Raw genomic sequence first — 20,156 nt, 5'->3', positions numbered from 1 at the left:
CTGTAAGAAACACAAATGATCAGACTCAAGAAGAAACAGATCTTGGTTTAAACCCCGATACCAAAAGGTTGCCCTGCTTATTTAAGCTTACACAGGTAATCAAGATGATGCTAGTTTTACTCCTAATAGCAACAGAAAGACTAACTTCAACCAAAATCAGCATCAGTCAGACTGACATCAAAGACTGACAGTACCTTGACATTCCACGTTAAATCCTTCAGCCCAGAAGCACAAATCCCTAGAATTTGAATTGTCCACTGGAATCAGTGGGAATTACATGCCTAGTATCTTGCATTATCTGGAACAAAGCAAAACAATCAGCTTTTAAGATGCAGTCCCAAAAAACATCAGCATTAAAGACTAAGTGCTTAGAAACCTGAAGGCAAAATAACTTCGTAGTTTTTGAGTCCGTGCCCCGTATCATACATACTCTCACTCAAGTATATAAGGAATTCAAATCTTTATTTGATATCCATAAACCCATAAACGTTTGCTATTCTCTATTTCTATGCAGGAAGGCAGTTTTCCCCTAAAACATTATGCTTTTTAATAAACAACAAACTTCCAATTCTATTGCGTGAAAGGGCTACAAATATACATTTGTTAATCAAGCAGACTACACAGAGAGTTTTTGCTTTACAACGGGCACCTACATTGCTGGTACACTTTGCTGGCTCACTTATCACAGCACTTTGCCCACATAGTTTAGATTACCATTTTGAAACATGGGCAATTGTCATTATTAAAAATCGAAGGAAAGAAAAGAATAGGTGCTGAGGCAGGCATTGCAAATCCATTCCTTTTCCAGTTTGTACTCATGGAGCCCATCTTTATTCACATGCGGATGTCACTGCATTCGACACCAGTCATCTAGTGGCATGAAATACCTTTCCAAAGTCTAGTACAATCGTTAGCAAACCACTTTTCCTCCTGCTGTAACGAAGCCTGCAGCAAGGGGGCTGCCATCCTGTCGGTAGATGGTGCTGCGAAAGATTCCTGGGGAACTTTAACGAAGGACAATAGTTCAGAGTGAAAAGTCTGTTAACCCGGTACTATGAAAACAAGTACGCGTTTAAGACGGGATAAATGTCGACCCTTTCCTGGAAGGAATCATACACAGACAAACCGAGAAGAGGACCTGAAACTAAGCAATAGGAAATTCGGAACATTTCATATGAATGAAGCACATGCTTAACACAAACTATTTCTTCAAAACTACACAGTACATACGTTGATGGAAAAAAGTCCTATAGAAAAACTTGACCAACCATGTCAGCACGTCAAACCGCCCAGTACAAGATGGTGGATGCACACAAACGGGGGGAGAACAAGGGATTTAAAAACGGACATCCACGGGTTAGTACTTCAAAAATTTCTCTGTCGAGCGCCTGAAAGCCAATGAATCCACTAGCAGGGGGTAGCAAAAAAGTCAGTTAGGACCTTTACTGGCAAGAAAATATTTACTCTAGGTACACAGAGCTTTGAAATCAGAGGAACGCTTGCTTCAAACCTACAAAAGCCTTCAAACCGTACGGAATGGATCCTAGGAAAAATAATTAGACATGTAAAGGTCAATGAACACAGTGATTTATTTAAAAAATAAAAAACGTAAAAACGATTTTTTTTTTCCTCCTTTACAGAAATGTTAATTTCAGTCATGGGATCCGAGTAGGTTTTGTAGAAAAAAATGTAGGAGCCAGGTATCGAGTCCTTATAACAAAGGAAATTCCCCCATAACCCTTCCCAGTTTTTACTCCAGATCAACAAAACAACTCCCACCCGGTACGTCCCCCCCCCCATCCCAAAAAAAAAACCAAAACAAATTAAAACAAGACATTTTTCGTTGCTAGTATAAAAACGACCAAGGTCCAAGTAATAATAAAAAAATAGAGTCCATCAATGACTGTAACACAAAGTATGTGTATGTGTGGCCCAGTCCATCTTCAGAGAGAAAGAAGTGGCACAGGCAGCAGAGGCGACCCTCAGGGGGCATTTAGGAGCTGCTCCCACAGCTGGGAGACATTTAAAAGGAGATGCCCTTCGGCGAACGAGGGGAGAAACCATTTAGAAGCTGCCCCGTATCAAAGGGAAGGCTTTCCACGCCACCCCCAATGGGTATAGGCGCTCCAGCTCAGAAAGAGCCGCCCCCGTAGCCTCCCCCACCATAGCCTCCTCTGTACGGTCCACTGTTACTGCGGCCCCCCCAGCTGCCGCCCCCTCCTCCACCTCCTCCGCCGCTCTTCATGGGGCCGTAGGAGGACTGATGCTGGCTGTAGCTGCCGAACCCGCCGTACCCGTTGCCGTAGTCGCCGCCTCCCCCTCCGCCGCCACCGCCGTAGGAACCGCTGCCATAGGAGCCGTAACCGCCACCGCCGCCACCTCCTCCTCCACCGTAACCGCCGTAGCTATTGTAACCGCCGCCGCCTTTGGAAAGACCGTTGTGATCCCGGTTGCCGGATCCGCCGCCGCCCCGGCCCCTTCCTCCGCCTCTGCCGCCCCGGGAAGGCCTAGAACCGCCGCCTCCCCCGCCCGACTGGATGTCCTCCTTGGGCACAGCCTTCTTCACCTCCACTCGGTGGCCCTGGATCGGGTGGAACTTGACCACGGCCGCCTTGTCGGCGGCATCGTGGTTCTGGAAATAGACGAAGCCGAAGCCGCGCTTTTTCCCGCTCTGTTTGTCGGCGATAATCTCCGCCTTCTCCACCGGGCCGAACTGGCTGAAATGCTGCACCAGGTCCCCTTCGCCTACGTCCCCTTTGAGGCCGCCCACAAAGAGCTTCTTCACCTTAGCGTGAGCCCCCGGTTTGGCCGAGTCCTCCCGGGACACGGCCCGCTTCAGCTCCACCGCGTTCCCGTCCACCGCGTGGGGCGACGCGGCCATGGCGGCATCGGCCTCCTCTACCGCCGAGTAGGTGACGAAGCCGAAGCAGCGGGAGCGCTTGGTCTGCGGGTTGAGCACGACCACGCAGTCGGTGAGGGTGCCGTAGGCCGCGAAGTGCTCCCGCAGCCCGGCCTCCGTGGTCTGCACGTTGAGGCCGCCAATGAACAGCTTGCATAGCTGCGAGTTCTCCATGCTGCCGCCGGTGCCGGGGCTGCGCCTGGGCCTGGCGCCGAGACTCCTCCTCCTGTCGGGGGGCAGCTCTGACGGTTTTTTCCCCCCCTTCTCCGTCTTGCCGCTTCGTCCCCCTCGCTTACTGCAAACGGCGCTACCTCACGGCTGCGGCAGCCGCCGGCGATGACTCCCTCCGCCTGGCTCCAACGCCTTCGCTTCGCCTCACCTGACCAGCAGAAGAGACAGGGGCGTCCCGGCTGCCGCCGCTCCTCCGGGACGGGGGGTGGGGAGGGGGCAAAACACAGACACGCACAAAATGGCGGCGGCTGCTCCTCCACAGCTCGGCCGGCCACTGGTGCCCACACAAAGGGGCCGCTGGGAGCCCCGCCCACCCGGCTGCCGCCGCGCACGCCCCCCGCGCCCGCACAGCCAATCAGAGCGCGCAGCCGGAGCCGTCCTCCACTCACCTTTCAGGGGCGGGGCCTTCGGCAGCGATCGACGAGCTCGACCGCTAATCAGAGGGCGCGACCTCCGCCGCGCGTCGGCAAAAAGCCCGGGGGTTGGACCGTGACGGACGAGGCGGGCAGCCAATAGGATCGCGATGTGGCGGCCGGTACCTCCTGTGCGAGCCGAAAGGAGGGGCGGGGCGGGGGCTGCGCCAGCGCGTCCTGCCCGCGGACGTCAGCCAATGGGCGCGCTCCGGCTCCGCCGCGCGCTTTTCTCCCCCGCGGCCCCGCCCAGCGGGTGGTTGTTGGGGGGGGGGGGTGGTCCGCGGGCGGCTAGCGCGGGAGCGTTTGAAACGCTGGCCGTTTGAAACGCTGGCCGTTTGAAGCGCTGGCCGTTTGAAACTCTTGCCGTTTGAAACGCTGGCCGTTACCCGCCGCCTCACGGAACGGCGTTACAGCGCTGCCCCGGTCCCGGCCCCAGCGCTGTTCTTACCTCATGGCCGCGTTCCCTTCTCCGCCCCTGCCGGCCGCGTTCCCTTCTCCGCCCCTGCCTCGCACCTTCCCCAGCAGCGCGGCATCCCAGGGCCGTACGTTCCTGACGGGCAGCGACGCCTCTCGTCGGGGGTTTTATCCACCCGGTTTTGTCCAGCTGCTGTCTGCTCCCTCCTAGCGTTGGTTGGCCGCTCTTCACTCATTTGTGCCCGTGTCCCGCTTTCCAACATAGAATCAATGCGGTCAGAAAAGACCTTCAAGGTATCAAGTCCACCACTAACCAGTGCCACTAAGCACCACATCCACATGGTTTTCAGTGCTGTCCTTCACTGAAGAAACTGCCTAATTTCCAGTCTAACCCTGCCCTGATGCAGCTTGAGGTCCATTTCCTCTCGTTCTACCACTCAGTTGTTCCTTGGGAGCAGAGATTGACCCCTCCTGGCTCCATCCTCCTCTCAGGCAGTTGCAGGGAGCGATCAGGTTCCCCCTAAGCCTTCTCTTCCCCAGACTGAACCCCCAGCTCCCTCAGCCCTTCCCCATCACACTTGTGCTCCAGGCCCTGCACCAGCTCCATTCCCTTCTCTGGCCCCGCTCCAGCACCTCAAAGTCTATCTCGCAGTGAGGGGCCCAGAACTGAGCACAGGATTCAAGGTGCAGCCTCACCAGTGCCCAGCACAGGGGCACCATCCCTGCCCTGACCCTGCTGCCGCACTGGTGCTGGTACACACCAGGATGCCGCTGGCGGTCCTGGCTGCCTGGGCACAAGCTGGCTCAATCCCTCAGCACCCAGTCTGTTGCCTCAGGCAGCTTCTTTGGCTTTCCCTGCTACTGTTTCCAACCCCAGCACTGCCTCCTCCTCTCACCCTTAAATCTCTCCATAGCTCCAAAAATGAGGTATTTTCTCTAAATACCTCCTAATGTGACTAGTAGTGAAATGCATTTCCTTTTACATGTATACACTTTAATAGTACCTTAAGCAGAGCTTGAAGACCGCGGCACCATTTTCATCACAGTGATTGTTTTTCCTCCCCCAGAAACAGGATTTGTTTTGGTCTTACACCCGCTGAGGTTTATGTTGGAAATTATCTAGGAGAAAAGAACGTTTTTGTGGTGATTTTTTCTTTCCTTGAAGGGGCTCCTGCACCACATGGTGCCTGAAGCTCATGTTAACGGAGTCCTCGTCACAGGGCATTGTCTAACCTGCTTCTAAACCCCTCAGCGAAGGCAATTTCACAGCCTCCTCAGGTAGCTTCTTCCTTTGTTCATTATGGCCACGATGAGATAAGTTTCTATTTAGACACTGTTTGAAAAGATAACCACATAATCAAATACATTGGGGGTGGGCTTTGAACAAGGGCCTGTAGGGACAGGCCAAGGGGAACGGCTTCAACCTGCCAGAGGGGAGACTGAGATGAGCTCTTAGGCAGAAGCTCTTCCCTGTGAGGGTGCTGAGGCGCTGGCACAGGGTGACCAGAGGAGCTGTGGCTGCCCCATCCCTGGCAGTGTTCAAGGTTCAGAGGGTTTGGGGAATGGGTTAATAAAAGATGATTGTCAGACCCCCTGGACTGAATATTCTGACCCTTCCGACCCGATTGTTATGGATTTGTTTCGGGATGTAGCTCCACAGTTGCCTGAACTGACTGTGCTGGCATTGCCGCCCTTCTCCCGTGTGCCAGCCCTGATGCTTGTGCTTCACAAGCAGGGATGTGTGCATCACACAGGGATGCACTTCAGGGAACCGAGACAGCCAAAAATACTTTATCACGAAGAAGGGCTCAGGTTCAGCTGCCTCAGCTTTCTGCAGCAGCTTTTTGCATGATCCCACGAGTGCTGGTGCTGGCAGAATGGAAAGGAAGCAAAACTGCAACACCCCCATGGATCAGATCATCTCCTGTGGAAAGGCACCCTTAGAGACTCACAGACACAGACACAAGCGTAACGTTGGCTGCACTGCAAGGGTAGTTAACTACAGCCCCAGGTGAAGTCCAGAGAGACTGAACATTTCAGCACAAAAATTCTTCTTTATTCCTCTTCAGGTGGTGTCAATACCAGAGATTAACACTGCTGGTGGAATCTGTACTCATTTCTATCAGCTGGCCAAGCTTTCATGCTTCAGGCTAAGAAGCTGTGATTACCATTAACCACTAGGATTAATGCTTGCAGTAGAGTAATCTGATTTTTCTTATATTGAATTCTTTTATAGCCAGGTATTAAGAGTAACTTATTAATATGACAAGAATATTAAATGTCTGTGTGTGACAGCCACTTACAGGGAAAGATGTCATGTGTTTAGATCCATTTATCTCCATGCGTGGACATGATAATTTTATCTACTTTTAGAGAAGATAATATGTCCATAATGGCACTGGAATATTTGTGGGTTTAAAACAAACAAATCCCACTCTATTAAAAAGGACCCAAAGACCTCCCTACCAGAGGCCACCTGCAAGCTCCACACAATTACAGGAAATACAAAACTACATTTTGCCTGCCATTTATTGTAAAAAACGGTGTGGCCCTTCCCAAGATAAATTAATATCTGTTTCATAGTGAAAATAACCCATGAGAGTTTTACAGACACTTAATAATTTACAGCGAAAAGGAAGAAACATTAAGAGGAGCTAATTCTGGCCTCAGTGGGTAGCAGAGAGAACAGAACACTTCTTTATGACTCACTTTCTCTCCCTGAATGCAAGACAGACAAGTAGGGCAGGGAAGAGATCAAAGAAAGTCACTACTTTCAGCAGAAGATGAGGGTCTTAAAGATGTGAGCAAAACACTGGCACAATAAAAGTATAAAACATAGCCCAACTACTCCCTTTTCTGTTTGAGCTCTGACTGGTTGATTTAATGAAAGGAAAACACCTCTAAAATACATATACCCATGTCTTGCAGATAGAAATGTCTCCTCTGATTCTACAGAACAGCCAAGGTCTGCTTGACCTGGTGTCCTCCTGTCCACTACCCCTTCCCAGCTACCGTGTAAGTGACCTCATGTAGTTCATGTACTCACTGAAAATCGCGTTCAGTCCCCACACTCAAAGGGCCAAGCTCACTGCACATGTACATGTGCCCTGGCACATACCACCAGGCTTCAGCAATGCAGGGCTTCCCAGACAGCTAAACAGGAGTTTCTCCTGCATATATCCCACAGACCTTCATAGCAGCTCACCTGAGCCACCACAGAGCCTCCAACCAATCCTCTCCAGTTTCTGTTGGATTCATTCACCCAGTCAGCATGCCAGGTCGTTGTTGTACACGTTTCTATGAACTATGTGCCTTTACGTGCTCCTGAAATGTGCCTTTTCCCTCTACAGCTGCGTGAGCCGCTGCAAGAGTGGGCTATAACGGGTACTGCAGCGTGAGTGCAGAACCAAAGAATGAGTCTCACACTGGGCATGTGGGATGTGACAAGTCTGCTAAAACAGACAACACTCCAACAGCTACAGCAGTTTCTCCACCACATATTCAATCTACTTTTAACTACATACGAGTAAATTCATAATATGTATTTAAAATATCTCAGGCACACACCATTGAAAAGGAAATACATGCCTTTCCCTCCTGACAGGGCAGTCACAGCATTATATTGTTTCCATTGTGATAGCAACCTACAGAATAAAAACTCATTGTATAAGCAGTTTAAGTTTCTAACACAGGTAAAAGCTCCACCTGTGTGATCACCTAAAGAAAATGTGTTTCTCAAATAAGAGGCTCTGGCCAAATAATACATGGTGTTAAATGGCTTCTAGGGATACCTTAGTTGGCGTTGGAGTATTGGGAGGAAACCCACATCATTTTTATGCATAAAATATTCCAATTATTCCAGCAGAAATCATACTACCTAGAGTCCACAGGAGGGCATTACTGCTCAAGAGATCATAAAACAGGCAGCTGAACAGTCCCTTTCCAGGGGATATCATATACTGTCCCTTTCCTGTTATATCATATACTGTTTAGTAAAAGCTGATACAAAATCAATTATTAAGGAAGTAATATTTTAATTACCTAAACCCTTGTATAAACACAAAGTCATATGCTTTTAATTTGCTTCAACCTCTCTAATCTACTCTATATCAGTGTGGCTGGCTTCCATAATCAAGTATTGACTCACTCTTTCAAAACAATTAAAGTTTATCAACTGGACTTCTTGTATGTTTTGTTAGTATAGTGCAATGCTCTAGATTTAGGTCTGGTTTTACCTTTCAACAGTCTGTAATAACATTATCATTGATATAGATTTCATCTTGATTTTTCTAAATATACACAGGTGGAAATGGCTGGAAATAGAGCAGATTCAACCATAATTATCCAGATCACTCCGAGATCCACACAATTTCAGGCAAGGATTTTTAATCTCATCATTTCAAACAGCTATTACTAGACTTGTAGAAGCCTCCCTCCTACCTAAATCATCCCCTCAGGCAGAGAGTGATTTTGCAATTCATAGGAAGACATATTCAATAAAACATGCAGCAGCACCACCGACTTCCCCATCCTGGCCCCTGGCTTTAGCTAAAAGTCTGAAGAACTTAAAAGAGATAAAACAATCCTTGAGAGAGCTCTTGCTTTTTTGGCAATAGGTTTATCTTTCTCTCTGTTCTGCCGATTGCACTTGTATCCACATAAACACCAACCCGTGATCTCACTTTTGAGGCTATCATGAATTAGCACTGGCTGGGAGAGGCTTTTAATTGAAAAAGATTGAACATGCACTGAGAGGAAACTAGATAGTCCTTTGCTACCTAAAGTTTGAATATGAGACTCTTCAGGATAAAGATTTCTACCTAGTGCAAATTCAGATGAGGAATAAACCATTACCCCTTTCTTTTATTTGCTTAATACAATGTAAGATATTCTGCAGGAAAAAGAGTAACTACAGAACAACTCACAGGAGCTATTTCTCAGTAAGTAGTTTCAAAAGATCATCTTACTGAACAAAGCCTTCCCTGAGCCCTTTGTAGGGGGAGTGTGCTGAAAGAGAGGAGCACACCTTTGTGAAGGGTGAAGAAGAAAGACATCAGAGAACTGAATTCACATCTCTTTCTTTGGATTTACGGTACGGTTTTCCCTTAAATCCTGCCTCTCTCCTCTCCTCTCTGAAGCTCAATTTCTCTTTTCCTCTTTCATCTCTTCACTTTTCTGTCATAATTGATGATTTCCTTTCTTCTCTTCCCTAAAAGTTCATATAAGATCAGGTCATAATTTGCAGTGATAGGATGAAAGTAAGACAGCAAAACTGCATCTCAAAAGTCAAGCTTCTTGTAAAGGATCAAAGGGGCACACAATGCTGGGACAGATGTGAGAGGGTACATCTTTCACTGTATCTTAGTCCAAGGCAGACCAGGATCATAAGTTTTGCCAAAGGAAGACCTGGAGCCAGCAATGATCTCAGCCATGCTCTGGTATTTTTTCATCTGCAAATCTTGCTTTATATATTTTCCACTTAAAATCTAGTTGCTTTTTTTCCCTTGTTTATTCCTAGGTCCCATCTATTTTTTGTTCCACAGAGCCTCTGTAGGGTGGGCTGTTTGTTTTGGTTTTTTTTTGTGGTGCTGCTGCATGACTGATATTTAGCTTTGTTTGCAAACAGCAAGAAGAGTTATGCTATGAAGTACCTGAAACTAGCTGTAAGATATCCCTGCTATTCAAGAAGTTTTAGAACTAGGTGCATAAAAGCCAGGCTTTCTAGATACAAAACAGCAATCTAGAATTCATATTTTTCATTCAGAAAATCAAAACTGTCATTACAGTTTGAAACACGAAGGGAAATTGAAACAGACTGAGATTAACAGGAAAACCCTTTTGATTAGTTAAATATTCCTTCACTAACCATTAGGACAGTGAAAGATGCTGTGTCATGAGAAGAGCAGGGTTTGGTGCTCACTGTGTTGTTGGAAAAAGACTGTAGAATAAAAAATAAGAGATACAAATTATCATATTTCTCCAAAATCTATGAGCTATTGAAATAATTCATTCTTTGGCAGAGATCACTCCTGGGAAACATCAGCTGGAGAAGTTCTAGAGAGCTACAAAGGATTGAATCAGGGTTTGGACAGTGGAAACTATTATACAATATGAATTAATGCTGTCACACTCCTATTACAATTACTCACATCTTATCTAGTTTTCAGTAAGAAAAGTAACTTGGCTGACTCCAGAAATAAAGATGCTAACCTTCCAGCCAGAGTGTATCAATCTTCATCTCAACTGTGTGCCAGCTGAAATCTCATAGCATAATATAATGTTTTAAATGAATATGCTGTTATAAGTAACTCATTTAAAGTTAAAGCACATTTTCAAACAGTTGACTTTTCATTGTAGGAATGACCTAAATTGAGATATATGGACCAGAATAAAGCCTTAAGGATATTGCAAAGCTGTTCTTTAGAGCTATGCAATACCATGGAGTGAAAATTAAGCTCCAGGTAGTGAAACCAAGTGATTTTTGTTATCTTTTCCAATTAGGAAAAAAACTTCCAAATTATGGAGCAGTGCACCCACTTACACACAGATATCAATCCTTCTTCATCCATGTGATCTTTGGAGAAAAATTTACTGTGTGTACATAGCTGGCATTCAGATATTGCTAGTTTGGTCAAATTATAACCCATTTACTGAAGACACTTAATAGGGAGTTGATCTCTCCATCAAACAGGAATGTGAGAAAGGGATGTGGTTTTCCTCCATCATAACATATTATCTTACTTTATTGACACCATCTAGCACATCTGACACTAACGTAAGAGATTCCCAATTATTCTTGCTTCTTTCTCTGTGCCTCTTTGAAGTGCTATAAAGAATAGTAGTTATGAGGAAGAACTATTCCAGATCCTTCACAGATGTTAAGGGTCACTGAGCCAGCTCTTAGCCAAACTGCTATTAAAGAACTCTTACACCTAGGAAGCTGAGAAATCATATGTATACATCTCTACTAAACCTTGCTTTCTGAAGAAGGGAGCTGTGCCAAGAGTAGCCAGCCATCAGCAACGATTCCTGCTCAGCAAGGAATCATGTAAATGCCAAAGCAAAAGGACTTGCATCTTAGAGAATTTTTTCACCAACAGGCTGCTGCCAACACAACAAAAGTTACAAACTTAAAGTACACCATCACTTACCCTGACTTTCCACACTGCCCACAGTCTGTATGCCGGAGCCTGGAAGCCAGAGTGATAGCACACCTCCACTGCAACCAAGATGAGATGTGAACCCTGTTTACTATCAGCTGGCTGGTTTAGATGATAGTGCCCCGAGCTCTGTGCTTGTAACGGTTAATTGCTACCTGGTTTAAAACTGGCTTGGGAACATTTACACAAGCAGAGGTCATGCCTCGAGCTGCTGTACAACCAGATGCTTGTAAAAGATGTTCCAATTGATTTCTATATGAATATCATGCCTGGCAAGCTTTTAGGATCAGGCTTTTATTGCAATGATTGTGCTAAGGTGATAATCAATTTCATGATTGGCATTCAGTATAGCGACAATCAGCACACTGTTTTGAGGTTTCCTATTCACTTGTTTGCTTTGCAAACTGCGATAGAAATCCCTAATAAAACTCTTAAAAAATCATACCACAACTGCTACCATTTCCTGTGGTCGAGCCATCTCTGAACTACTGAAATCCCACAAAGGCAGAGTTTCTAAATTTACACTGGACATTGCCAAGCCAATTGCAGCCTTATCTGCAACATATTTTAACTTTTTGTTATCAGGTTACGTATAAAGTTTGCTTCCCATTGCAGCTGCAGTCCTGCCTCCCAGTCGGTTATCAGAGTCTACTGATAAAGGCTATTTTTTCATCATTTAATACTGAGCAATTTAGAAATAACCTCATCATTTATATAAAGCAAACACAATTCTGCTGGCCATCAGCCTGTTTTACAAACAGGCACTACAGCATTTACCTGAAAACAATATACCCTGATCCCTTCCTACCTGGCTATAGATTCCACTTTGCATACATACCTTTGACATCAGGCATAAACAGACCAAGAGCAGCTACACCCACAAGCCTCTGATGTCAGATGTGGCCTAATTCACACCAGGTTACAACAGAATTAAAGCCACAGAACGCAGCACATTGACATGCCTGTAAAACCAAGGGGTTCACATGTTAAACACTTCAGTCTTCCCACAGAAGGAGGACTGCATGCAGTGTTATATTAGAAACAGAAGTCTATAAATAAACAGCCTGCCCTTTGTTTGACATTTATAAATAGAATCAGAACATCTTCTAATTTTCCCAATTTATTTCCTTTATAAACAGATAACACATTTTTATGGCTGGTTCTGATGTGTACCTAAGATGTTGCACGTTTAGGTCCTGATTAACTTCCTGGGTTACACTGCAACCAGAAGCAGAAATTCTGAAGCACATTGGAAAAGCTTTGTTGTTCCAGTATTTTTGACATAATCAAAACCAGCAAGTGCTAGAAATGTATTAGGAAAGTCCATTCACATTGCTGGATTGTAGCATTTTGGTTAGATTTTCTGAATATAAAGCAATGGCCTAAAGCAAAGGAAATTTTAGGGGCAATGTCTTCCTAACATTTAAATCAGGCACTTGAATACCTAATTTCAGATTACCACAGATGTTTAAAAACACTTTAGACAAACACAGCATGAATAGATACAAACATCCTAGAAGCGGGAGGTTCATCTGATCTCAGAGGCTCCCTCCACCTCTATATTCTACAAATACAATAGCATGACAACTAACAATATTTTGGGGTAATAAGCTCTTACCTGCACTTTAGATACAGCATCAGTCTCATTCATCCCCCAAATCCTACTGCTTTTCAAAATCATCCCATCAAAAAACACCCAAGACCCAGTGAGGCAGACTCAAGTACTCTCAAACGCTTTGTCTGCAGGTTCCTACTTCTCTAATTTAATAGGGAATTCTCATCTAGTTTTCCTGAGTCTGTCCTACACAAACACATTCTAACTCTGGACTATTTTCTACCTTTCCTAGTACTGGAGAGCCACAGGGTGGTTCATATGAGACTGAGATACTGGGGGTTAAGAGGACCCAGGTAGGAATTCAAAAGTTTAAACGCAATGTACCAAATAGCACATCCTAAGAATAAAACAGTTCCTTTCCTGTCCCATAAACATTCACTCTAAATATTTAATAAGGAAATGTTAAATGCTGCTTTTTATAAACAAGGGACTATAAAAGCTGTACTGGGCTTTTACTGGAAAAACTGATAATAATAAAGCCCCTTTTCAGTATGTGCTAGTGTAATATTCAATGCTTCGCTTTTCAGGAAGATTTTTATATCTCTGGAGTATAAGCTAAAATAGCAATTTATAATGAAAATACGTTTATCTTAATTGCAATAGAGCAAATAATACATTTATTATGCCTTTCCAGGCAGCTTACTGTGTTTTCCTATCTCCCTCAGTTAAGAAAGCAATAAGCCATCTGCAGATGTTTACGTATGAAATCCAGCACAGGGAAAACATTTGCACTGCGGAGCAGATAAGATAATTGAAAATGAAATTGCAAGATAAGGTGTTTGACAGGGTGGAGGGAAGCCACACGGTGGAGGAAAATCCATCCCCGTGACTCCTGGTCCTTTCTCCTCCCTGCTCATTGCTGTTCGCCTCTTCCTGGATTCCAGAGCCTGGTTTATTCCTCAGCAGCCTCCCAACAGACCGGTGGATTCAGTCGCAGCTGGAAATAGTGGAAGTGTGGATTGTTTCAGGAAGAGAAGAAAGGAGAGTTTAAGTATTGCTTTAGCAGCAGATGGCTTTGCTTCAGATTCTTTCAAGCACAAAGGAGATGTGTGTGCTGGCTTGGTAATCAACTCAAAACGGGAAAAGATCAATTGTTAAAGGCAGTGTGGATTTGACTTGAATTTTGCATCAGGTAAGAAGTCAGAAAATCCATGCAACTGTGGCAAAAGTTACTGAAATACAGCTTTTGAAGGATTGTCGTAGTCTGTACATCCTGTATTTAAAACTGAATAGAAAATCTCCTCCACATTTTATCTGTGCACCACTTTGGAACTGAATAAACAGATGATGTTTGCAACTGAAATATTCACTGGCCACTCTGAAGGGATGGGGCTATGCATCTTTAACATAGGTAAGGAAATACTTAGCAAAGAAAGACTTTAAAAACTCATTTGAATTTTAGACACTGTTTTTAACTTCCTTTTGCTTATGCATGTTTCAGTAATGTTTCTGCATCCAGAGGAATGAAACAAGTAGGTTAATTTTATCATTTCCTCATCATATACTCTTAGTATAGTAAGGAATCTTTATCCAAATGCATGGATTATGGATGGAAGTAATTGGTTCTCTTATTAAACAATCCGGCTCTGATATCAGCTGTAGTTGTGGTTCAAGGATACTGATTCCACTAATATTTAATAGCTTAAACCAATGCCAGTATGTATTACAATATAGTTCATCATGCTGCAGTAAGTACTTGTGTAACTTATTTACCTAATGCTGTGAATACTCCAGATTTTTAAACAGGACAAGTGTTATAGTTTTATTACCAAAGAAATGTTTAAATTGCCTTGCAGGATGACATGTACTAAAGCTACACTTTTAGCTCACAGCACAAACCAAACAGTGACATGAAATTGAGCTTTTTGCTGAGACAGTGTAGATGATGAGTGTGCCTAAAGCTGATCCACTGGTTGAACTGATCAGAAGGCAGCTCTACCTACCATTTCCCTAACGATGGAAAGTGCCAAAGAAGCCCCACACCCACACTGAGTTATTGGGAGAGGACACTCAGCACTTCCCATCAAACCGTCTTATGCAACCAGAGATAAATAAGCAGGCATAGCAAATAGTGCATAAAATATTACAAACCTGGCTCAGCCTCGTGTCCTTTGGGTCCCCACAGCTTCTCCTGCTCTCATAGAAAGCAGGGAAGAGCAGAGCTTGTCTTTGAAGCTGTCTTGCTTCCAAGCCAGGTCCCCTGCTGACACCTGATCTTTCGTCAAAGGGCAGGGCTCAGATCTGTGCAAGTCAGGTGAATACCAAAAAGAAAGATCTCCCTTGGGATAAAGCAGCCAGATTTTAGACCCTCACACATCTGAAGTGGCTGTAAAGCTCATCAGGGTGACATTTACCACTAGTCGACCTCTTATCCTTCCAGCACATGCATCCTTCTGTCTGCTGATAGGTCCAGCCAGGCAATTAGTGCTGCTCCAGGGAAAAGTGGATTATAGGATAAGTATCACCTGAAGATGCTGTTGCCCAGCCACAGCATTGGTTTCTCCAGGCTGTGACTGTGCTGGCTTCAGAGTCCCTTTCATTTCTTACGGATTCATTAGGAGGAGAGGTTTTGCAAGCTGGTGGACATGCTGTAGGGTACATAGCTCTTGTGCTTGTCCTATTGGAGCAGGGGCACCTGCAAGGGACTACAAAGTTTCTCTAAGGCACTGGACTTCAACAGCTTTTGCAGCATGTCTGTACAGGTTTTGTGCCATGCCCTCAATATAGCTGTGGCCATGATGAGTGGGTTATTTAGGGGGACTTAGGCTTAATGTTTGCCCCTGACCACAAAGTCACATCAGGGAACATCAGGTCCACATGTAAACCACATGTAAATCTACAGCCACTTCTCACCTCAACATGACTACTCTACTTAAAAAGTATATTTCAATCAGAATGAGAGTGGTAATAGATGCTCCAAAGTTGCTTGTGTTGGTTTGGATACTTCTTTTGCAAAAGTATCAGGATAAAGCAGTCCAGGATATAACTCTGGCTGGAATATTCTTTCAATGCCTGGGGGTAAATGGTTAGAGAATCATAGTTGCCAGTTTAACCCTGGATTTGGTGTTTAACCTCATGCAAGCAACCAAACATCTTTTATTCCTTAGTGATTAAATAAGGAATTTAATTACTATTAATTAATCACAGAATCATAGAATCACAGAATAGTTTGGGTTGGAAAGGACCTTGAGATCATCAAGTTCCAACCCCCCTGCCATGGGCAGGGACACCTCACACTAAACCATCTCACCCAAGCCTTCGTCCAACCTGGCCTTGAACACTGCCAGGGATGGAGCATTCACAGCCTCCCTGGGCAACCCATTCCAGTGCCTCACCACCCTCACAGGAAAGAATTTCCTCCTTATATCCAATCTAAACTTCCCCTGTTTCAGTTTTAACCCGTTACCCCTTGTCCTGTCACTACAGTCCCTAATGAGGAGTCCCTCCCCAGCATCCCTATAGGCCCCCTTCAGATACTGGAAGGCTGCTATGAGGTCTCCACGCAGCCTTCTCTTCTCCAGGTTGAACAGCCCCAACTTCCTCAGCCTATCTTCATATGGGAGGTGCTTCAGTCCCCTGATCTATTAATCTATTAAAATCAATAGATTAATTTAATAATATATTAAATTAATTAGATAAAATAATTAGAAATAATTAATAATTTCTATTAAAAGGTTGATAAATCTTCTACACCTAAGCAGATTATTTCTAGTAATAATAAAACATCCACCTACCCCTTCTTTTTGTGCATTCCTATTGCATTCCTATTGCTTCTTCCTCCTCCTTTCTCCACAGGCTCTCAACACTATGGCATTTATTAATTACTAGGGGTGAAGAATGAGCTCCTGCCAGCTAGTTTCCCAGTAATTCCTACTTCAAAAAGGAATTAAGGTGAGTTACAGTTGAGTTTTGAAAGGCGGATGTATAGAACATACTTATCCCTTGTTTCAATTTCAAAAGTAATGCTTTACACCCTTCTTTTTTCCTTTCCCAGGTTGGAAACAACCTCTTTCTGGCCAGAAAGCTGGTGAGCCTTTCATTTAAGAGTAACTTCTTTCCTCAGTGAGAAATTGAAACCCACTGAGATACTCTGCTGAACCTAATTCTTCCCATTAATAGTAGTTTCATAACAACAGAATTGTACTAATATCAGAATTGTTGCTTGACACATGTTCAAGTGTGAACTGAAAGAGGAATCAACCGTGTGTCTCCTGAGTACACCTTGCAGGAAATGTTGGGGGTCTCATATGTCAAACTTGTACAACAGTGAATGGTGTGCAGGGAAATGAGACAGCCTTTGGCAGCTACTGATATGGCAATAATTGTGTGTGTAGCTGATGTGATACCTGTTTGCTTTACATGTTTCTCAGATTACATTGAGGAAAGAGGACATACTACCTGTAATACACAAGCAGAACAGGAGACTCCTTTAAATATGTAATTCATTGGGGTGTTGAATATCCCATAAGCTAAATCAGACGTCATTTTGATTAAGCCAGAGGGAGTTGGGATTTTAGCTCACATCACTTTCTAGTTCTAGAGACAATATAAGTGTGATGCCTAAGCCAGCAACATGATGGCAGAACCCAATTCTTCTTTCTTGATAATGGAAAAGCAACAGATTATCCTCATTGGAATTCCTTAAACCTTGCTAAGTCTTTGGCTGACACAGATCTTCAAATATTGTCTTTTGAAAAGCAAAGTTTGTCGACAGTTGTAAAAGAGGATTTGTATCAAAATGTTCACACAAGTTTAATCAGAGCTATCATTGCTGTTTCTATATGTCACAATCAGTAACACTGTCAGTGCAGAACCTGCATCAACCTCCACTCATCTATATGCACAAAACCACTAATACCCAACCACTGGCTTCTCCAGTGCTGTAATTAGATTTGCTGAAAACTAACTAAACTAAACTAACTAACAAGAAAAGGGCATCAACTGCAACAAGAGACACGTTAATCATCGCCTTGGAAAGCTTCATACAAAGTACATTCTAAATAATACTAGGTTTTGTTCACAGGACGGGAAATGCTTCATGATGGATAAAGCCATTCAGGACCCCAGCAAGATTCTGGCTAATCAGACCATCTCCAACATCAGCTATTCTCAGTTCTTGAATTTTGATACATGCCAGCCCTCCTTCCTTGCAGAATCCTTGCTTATTACAGCCTACACATTAGTTACAATAGTGGGGCTTTTTGGAAATCTTTGCCTGATTGTTATAATAAAAAGAAGGAAAGAAGCTCAAAACGTCACCAATATTTTGATTGCTAACCTCTCTTTATCAGATGTCTTGATCTGTATCATGTGTATTCCTGTCACAGTTGCATATACCTTAATGGACTACTGGATATTTGGGGAAGCTATGTGTAAAATAAGTTCCTTCATACAAAGTGTATCTGTCACAGTCTCCATTTTCTCACTTGTACTGATTGCTATTGAGAGATATCAGTTAATTGTGAACCCCCGTGGCTGGAAGCCTAATGTTTCACATGCTTACTGGGGAATTCTTTTCATCTGGGGGTTTTCCCTTGTAATATCCATTCCTTTTTTAGTATTTCACCAATTAACTGATGAACCCTTCAAACACTTGTCTTTCCATAGTGATTTCTACAAGAACAAAGTTGCTTGTATTGAAGCATGGCCATCAGTTACAGAAAGACTCATTTTTACCACTAGTCTGCTGGTTTTCCAGTACTGCTTCCCCCTGGGGTTTATATTTATCTGCTATCTCAGGATATTTGTATGTCTTCGAAGGAGACACGGGAAAATAGACAGGATGAGAGAGAATGAGAACAGACTGAGTGAAAACAAAAGGATTAACGTGATGTTGATATCAATTGTTGCGACTTTTGCAGCTTGCTGGTTGCCTCTCAATGTGTTCAATGTTGTTTTTGACTGGAACTACGAGGCACTAATGAGCTGTAATCATAATCTAGCATTTACAATATGCCACCTCGTGGCCATGATCTCAACGTGTGTCAATCCCATCTTCTATGGGTTCCTCAACAAGAACTTTCAGAAGGATTTGGTCGGATTAGCTCACCACTGCAGATGCTCAGCATCAGAAGAGGTATATGAAAATATTGCCCTTTCAAATCTCCAAACTGACGCATCAAAGGGATCTCTGAAATTAAATAATCCCCCTCTGGAGATCTAAAATAATCCAATAGGTTCCAAAGTCTTGCACTTTGGTGCAGATGACCACTTTCTGTAGGTCTAGATCATGTCACCGCTGAGTTTAGAGGACGTTGTTGCCTTTTAGTTCAGCAAAAAGAGGATTATGCTCCCATAGGCACACTCTTATGATGGTATTAATGCTAATAAACCACCTCCAAGAGTGCTAAAGATTAATAATAATGAATTATAAAGAGTATACACATCTTACTTTTTTAATCCACAATTTCCAAGTCATTGGCATGCTACCTTAGCACCGCTAAAAATATTTCTATTTCAGCCACTGATGCCGTCGTCCTTCATCAACACCCCAGGAAACCAGGAATACTGAAGCATTCCTAACTGCATCAGCCTTTTCACTGTCTCCTGGCCTTTTAATTTTACACCCCTCCACTGTTCCCTGCTCTGCTTGATCTGTATAACAGTTTATAGCAGTTTACGGAGTAAGGAAGGCTTTTGGAGTTATCCTAAGCCTCCACCATCTTGCTTAGTCCTTACAGGAGAAGTAGGTTTAGTGTCAGGCCCCAAGTGGTTTAAATGCAGCCACAAAATGAGCACTAGACTAAATTATATGGTCAGTGGGGCAGCAGAAACCCTTGTGGCCTTATGGGAGGGACAGGGCTGCTGATGGATGATCTCCCTTTAGTGCCTCTCCCTACAAGTGCTCGGGCAGTGTGTTTCTGTGGCATTAAACAGCAAAGTAAAAAAGGCTGCCATTGCTTTTTGTAGCACCAATTGTCTGCCCCTGACACCCTGATCAGAGTGAAGCAATCAGTCTTTCCACTCTGAATCTTGGCGTAAGAGGGTTCTTCGTTAGCAGGTGGAAGCTCTCTGGGCAGTGAGACTGCTTCGTAATCCAGTGTGAATCATTATACTTGTGCCTTGATTTCTTATCATTTCTTTCTTACGCTCTCATCCGACCCAAGTGCTGATGCTCCATTTCTGTTCTGAGCTTTCAGCTATCAAGTATGTCTTTCCTTAATGCTGCACTTTAAAAATCATTGCTAACTGAAGAGAGTATCAAGGACATCACCTTCCCGCTGCATGTTCTCTCATTACATCCACTGGCTTTGCACTCAGTCTGATGTCTAATTTCCAGGCAAGTCAATAGGAGTGAATTGACTTTGGTAGGAACAGGAACATCCAAAAAGAAGTTAATACATAAGTATTATGGACTCCGACATGGTGTGTGATGGGGATGTATGAAACTGCAATATCAAATACTCAAAGAGTGCTCAAACCTA

General features: G+C 44.0%; 2 protein-coding genes and 3 long non-coding RNA genes across 6 annotated transcripts; 3 read left to right on the top strand and 2 right to left on the bottom strand.

The window, feature by feature from the left end:
• Positions 1–441: 441 nt before the first annotated feature.
• On the bottom strand, positions 442–3,418 carry HNRNPA0 (heterogeneous nuclear ribonucleoprotein A0). Its single transcript, XM_062638038.1, has one exon. The coding sequence runs from the start codon at positions 3,071–3,073 to the stop codon at positions 2,132–2,134; it is 942 nt and encodes a 313-aa protein (XP_062494022.1). The 5' UTR covers positions 3,074–3,418; the 3' UTR covers positions 442–2,131.
• A 3,993-nt stretch (positions 3,419–7,411) lies between these two features.
• Positions 7,412–8,676, top strand: LOC134173716 (uncharacterized). The gene is made up of 2 exons (XR_009968370.1): positions 7,412–7,483; positions 8,261–8,676. It is a non-coding gene; the product is annotated as an uncharacterized LOC134173716 (long non-coding RNA).
• Positions 8,677–12,808: 4,132 nt separating this feature from the next.
• LOC134173714 (uncharacterized) lies at positions 12,809–14,553 on the top strand. Its single transcript, XR_009968368.1, has 3 exons — positions 12,809–13,025; positions 13,398–14,083; positions 14,174–14,553. It is a non-coding gene; the product is annotated as an uncharacterized LOC134173714 (long non-coding RNA).
• On the bottom strand, positions 13,101–15,863 carry LOC134173715 (uncharacterized). Its single transcript, XR_009968369.1, has 2 exons — positions 14,824–15,863; positions 13,101–13,669 (listed from the first exon to the last, which is right to left on the bottom strand). It is a non-coding gene; the product is annotated as an uncharacterized LOC134173715 (long non-coding RNA).
• A 531-nt stretch (positions 15,864–16,394) lies between these two features.
• LOC134173713 (neuropeptide Y receptor type 6-like) lies at positions 16,395–19,433 on the top strand. Of its 2 annotated transcripts, none has more exons than XM_062638035.1 (3): positions 16,395–16,623; positions 16,727–16,759; positions 17,756–19,433. In XM_062638035.1, exon 3 carries the CDS (start codon positions 17,771–17,773, stop codon positions 18,893–18,895), a length of 1,125 nt encoding a protein of 374 aa, XP_062494019.1. In that variant the 5' UTR covers positions 16,395–16,623; positions 16,727–16,759; positions 17,756–17,770; the 3' UTR covers positions 18,896–19,433. The 2 variants fall into 2 exon arrangements, with proteins under 2 accessions (XP_062494019.1, XP_062494020.1); XM_062638036.1 differs by having other exon boundaries at positions 16,727–16,772.
• The last annotated feature ends 723 nt before the right edge of the window (positions 19,434–20,156 follow it).

The sequence above is a fragment of the Pezoporus occidentalis genome, unplaced genomic scaffold (genome assembly GCF_034315485.1).
Source record: "Pezoporus occidentalis ecotype Australia unplaced genomic scaffold, CSIRO_AGI_Poc_V1 ctg55, whole genome shotgun sequence".
In the NCBI taxonomy this organism is placed as follows: Eukaryota; Metazoa; Chordata; class Aves; order Psittaciformes; family Psittacidae; genus Pezoporus; species Pezoporus occidentalis.
Note: the sequence above shows the minus strand (reverse complement) of the source record. Positions and strands in the feature narration are given on the sequence as shown.